At 33.3% G+C, this 5094-nt stretch overlaps 1 protein-coding gene across 1 annotated transcript in view; it reads left to right on the top strand.

Annotated features, from left to right (window-relative positions):
* Nucleotides 1-812, top strand: part of LOC111088075 (zinc transporter ZIP8-like) — a 5024-nt gene extending 4212 nt beyond the window's left edge. Inside the window, exon 4 of the mRNA XM_022396960.1 lies at nucleotides 663-812. Within this exon, the coding sequence (XP_022252668.1) occupies nucleotides 663-812 (150 nt within the window). The remainder of the gene's footprint in view (nucleotides 1-662) is intronic.
* Nucleotides 813-5094: the final 4282 nt, after the last annotated feature.

Here is a 5094-nt window from a genome sequence, read left to right as displayed (position 1 = left end):
ATTCTAGTTTGGTTTGTTTTGTTTTGAATTCCGTGCAAAGCTACACGAGGGCTATCTGCTCTAGCCATCCCTAATTTAGCAGTGTAAGACTAGAGGGAAGGCAGCTAGTCATCACCACCCACCGCCAACTCTTGGGCTACTCTTTTACCAACGAATAATGGGATTGACCGTCACTTCATAACGCCCCCACGGCTAAAAGGGCGAGCATGTTTGGTGGGACGGGGATTCGAACCCACGACCCTACATTTGCGAGTAGAGCGCTCTAGCCACCTGGCCTTGTACTTCATGTAAAAATAGCATTTCGAACAGACATTTCTCTGTTTAAACGTTCAGCCCACATGACAATTGTGGTATTGAACGACGGGTCTCCTGGGCACTGACGTGTAGCAGCCCAAAAAATAGAGATTTCTAAACGCTAATTTTACATTCCCCTAGTCAATGTTGTTGTTTTTTTATCACTATTATTCATTTACTAGGCCTATTGGTTTCTATCCTTCTCCGGCTTTTAACGTTTAAAATCGTAACATTAAGTTAAAATAATACTAACTAGGCCTATTTACCAGGCCTATTGGTTTCTATCCTTCTCCGGCTTTTAATGTTTAAAATCGTAACATTAAGTTAGAATGATACTAACCAGATTTGACAAGTTTATTTTTATTCAGATGGGCGAGATGAACGAGGCCACAAAGAATGTTAAAAACGATGGATTGAAATTTTTTACTTTACAGAACATCAGTATCATCGTAGGAGTTGTAGCTGTATTCCTCATGGCGATGTACAGTGAAATAATAAGTTTTGAAACTATGGAATAGTTTACAATATACTAATTTACAAAACTATTTTCGGCGTTAGTTTGGAGATCACGGGTCTTTTTTGCACTTTATGTTTTTTTTTTTTAGTTAAGAAAGTGGAAATGACAAAATTAAATACAAAATGACTTCAGTATGGTTTTTTTTCTTGCTAAGTTATTCCCGTATGATTCTGTTATTTGATCATCATGCCTTTAGATGAACATCCGGGTAACAAAAAACTGGTTCCCTATTTCATTATTAAACGTACTTTAATCATCTTCTATTTAATATCATAATCAGAATAGTCAAGACGTTGATTTTGTCGCATGTTTAATTAACACGAGTTGAATAATTTCTTATTCGACCTATAATGTATGGACACTGTGACGAGAGTAGACTGACATTGTTTTAAATATTAAAACTTAATATCGCTTTGCAGAACGAGATCGGGTTAATTCATTGTCATTGGCAGTGTATAGTTTATTTATTGTCGTCGGCAGTGGATAGTATATTTATTGTCGTCGGCAGTGGGTAATTTATTTATTGTCGTCGGCAGTGGATAGTATATTTATTGTCGTTGGCAGTGGATAGTTTATTTATTGTCGTCGGCAGTGGATAGTTTATTTATTGTCGTCGGCAGTGGATAGTTTATTTATTGTCGTCGGCAGTGAATAGTTTATTTATTGTCGTCGGCAGTGGATAGTTTATTTATTGTTGTTGGCAGTGGATAGTTTATTTATTGTCGAACATAAAGCTATAAAATGAGTATCTGTGCTCTGCCAACCACGGGGATCGAAATCCTGTTTTTAGTGTTATAACCTCTCGAACATATTGTTGAGCCATCAGATATATAGATAAATATGAAATCTTAACGAAGTTTTCAGGTAAACCTGATATTTTGTATGTGATGGTAGCAGGTTTGTTCGGTCTACTAACGGAAAAATAAATGGACGCGTAAGTCACAAACTGATGTCTAGCTATTATTAAAATCATACACGAAACTGAAGTGTTTGTTACGTAAAGTACAGTATCATGACTAGCTTTAGTGAAATAATATGTACAGTATCATGACTAGATTTAGTGAAGTGTTACGTAAAGTACAGTATCATGACTAGTTTTAGTGAAGTGTTATGTAAAGTACAGTATCATGACTAGTCTTAGAGAAGTGATACGTAAAGTACAGTATCCTGACTAGTCTTAGAGAAGTGATACGTAAAGTACAGTATCATGACTAGTTTTAGTGAAGTGTTATGTTAAGTACAGTATCATGACTAGTCTTAGTGAAGTGTTACTTTAAGTACAGTATGATGACTAGTCTTAGTGAAGTGTTATGTAAAGTACAGTATCATGACTAGTTTTAGTGAAATAATAATAATTTGGCTTGGCATTACCCGGTAGTTGGGAGGGGCTTAACTCGTAATTTACGGGTCACGGGCTCAAATCATCGTTATAATGTGTCGGTCAATCCCATTTTTCGTTGGTAGAAAGTAGCTCGAGAGTTAACTACTTCTCGATTAGGGACTGCTAGCGCAGACAGTCCTCAAGTAGCTTTGCGCTGTATTCTACAAAAAAACAACAACAAAAACTCACACTTTATATACTATTTCAACGTTTTCCGTGCTAGGTTTTTTAATATGGCATTTTGGCAGCCTATACTTATATATATTAAAAACTAAAGTAAAGAAAAGGAATATTTTCTCCAGTTCATGATACATAATTCAGAAAAATTTCGATAGAGACTAGCATAAACAACAATTCCAGTGCCATCTAGCGAGCACTGATTGTAATACATGATAACATGGTTATTTTAAACAGAAGATATTGAACAAGTTGGTTATTTTATACAGAAGATATTGAACACATTAGTGATTTTATACAGAATATATTGAACAATTTGGTTATTTTAAACAGAAGATATTGAACACATTAGTGATTTTATACAGAAAATATTGAATAAGTTGGTTATTTTAAACAGAAGATATTGAACAAGTTGGTTATTTTAAACAGAAGATATTGAACACATTAGTGATTTTATACAGAAAATATTGAACACATTAGTGATTTTATACAGAAGATATTGAATAAGTTGGTTATTTTATACAGAAGATATTGAACAAGTTGGTTATTTTAAACAGAAGATATTGAACACATTAGTGATTTTATACAGAAGATATTGAATAAGTTGGTTATTTTAAACAGAAGATATTTAAAGATCAAAATGCCGGTCACGAAAATGAGGGGCTCAGCTCAAATCTTTATTCAACAACACATTTTTGAATTAGTTTAGAAATCATATATAATGTAATTAGTTTCTTGACATTGTACATATTATACCATTATAGCGGTACCAAAAAGTTATATAACAGCTTTCTATCAGTCACAATAGGTGTTAGAATTAATGTAAGAAGGTTACATAACATTTTTCTATCAGTCACAATAGGTGTTAGAATTAATGTAAGAAAACGTTACATAACATTTTTCTATCAGTCACAATAGGTGTTAGACTTAATGTTAGAAAACGTTACATAACATTTTTCTATCAGTCACAGTAGGTGTTAGATTTAATGTTAGAAAACGTTACATAACATTTTTCTATCAGTTACAATAGGTGTTAGAATTAATGTAAGAAGGTTACATAACATTTTTCTATCAGTCACAGTAGGTGTTAGATTTAATGTTAGAAAACGTTACATAACATTTTTCTATCAGTCACAGTAGGTGTTAGATTTAATGTTAGAAAACGTTACATAACATTTTTCTATCAGTTACAATAGGTGTTAGTCTTAATATAAAAAGTTACATAACATTTTTCTATCAGTCACAGTAGGTGTTAGATTTAATGTTAGAAAACGTTACATAACATTTTTCTATCAGTTACAATAGGTGTTAGTCTTAATATAAAAAGTTACATAACATTTTTCTATCAGTCAGAATAGGTGATAGAATTAATGTTAGCAAAGTTACATAACATTTTTCTATCAGTCACAGTAGGTGTTGGAATTTATGTTAGCAAGGCTACATAAAATTTTTCTATCAGTCACAATAGGTGTTGGAATTAATGTAAAAAGGTTACATTACATTTTTCTATCAGTCACAATAGGTGTTAGTCTTAATATAAAAAGTTACATAACATTTTTCTATCAGTCACAATAGGTGATAGAATTAATGTTAGAAAACGTTACATAACATTTTTCTATCAGTTACAATAGGTGTTAGTCTTAATGTAAAAAATTACATAACATTTTTCTATCAGTCACAATAGGTGTAGTTTTCCTTACCTATATATATATATATATATACATCAAGGTCGATCTTGTGGTATGGCAGATGAATACAAGACAATCCGAGTTACAGGCCTGTTGATCAGAACATACATGTACAGAGAAACCAGATTTTCTGGTTTGACCCCGGTGACCTCCATGGCCTCGAAAATAATCTTAAAGTTGAAGAGTGAGAATGTCACCCCCCCCCTAGATTTAGATTCTTTACCCCTTTAAAGTTGGCTTAGCATTGGTGACGACAACTATCAATAAGATGTTGCATCAAAAGTTTTATTGATGATGTGGCTGACCCACTATACCAGATTGTGCGGCAATCTTATTTGGATCGGGAAATATTATCTGTTTTGAACTACCCCCCACGTTTTGGGAAACGCGAATGCGTAGTACTATTGTTATTATTGTATTATAAGGGTGTTACCATAGTTCAGAAGATTAATGCCGTTGTTTGTATATGTGGTGCTACCATAGCTTAGCAAGTTAACGCCTTGTTACAGGGAGGTTACCATAGGTTAGTGATTTGTTTACTGAAGTTGCCTCTAAAGCGGCATCCTATACTTATTTCTTTGTTGATTCAGAGTTTAATGAGTTTTCATTAAACTTTAAGCAAGTTTTTATGTTCGACGTTGTTCAGAAGGTCGTCTCGTTTTTTCACATGAGAATATTTAAGTTTGCTAGCTTGAAGAAGGTTCTGGCATGGAAAGAAATCCATTCCAAGTTAATAAAGTTTTTACAGTTTTTTTTTGAAAACGCAATACGTCAACTTAAAGAATTAAACCAGTTATAATAACATGATTTATTGACCAAAACTAAACTTGATACGGACCAGTTTCAATAGATTTAGGCTTGGGTTCTGGGTAAGGGGGGTATTTGGTAATGTGAGTTATAAGTATCAGCCTTACCGGAGCTCAGTTTCTTTGGGAATATATGTTAGTTTCAGTTTTAGACATCAGCTTTACTAGAGTTGACTTCAGTTCTGGGATGTTTGGTACTGTTAGTTTTATACATCAGCTATACTAGAGTTG

The sequence above is a fragment of the Limulus polyphemus genome, unplaced genomic scaffold, assembly GCF_000517525.1.
Source record: "Limulus polyphemus unplaced genomic scaffold, Limulus_polyphemus-2.1.2 Scaffold3078, whole genome shotgun sequence".
In the NCBI taxonomy this organism is placed as follows: Eukaryota; Metazoa; Arthropoda; class Merostomata; order Xiphosura; family Limulidae; genus Limulus; species Limulus polyphemus.
The sequence above is the reverse complement of the archived record's forward strand: the minus strand, read 5'-3'. Positions and strand labels throughout refer to the sequence as shown.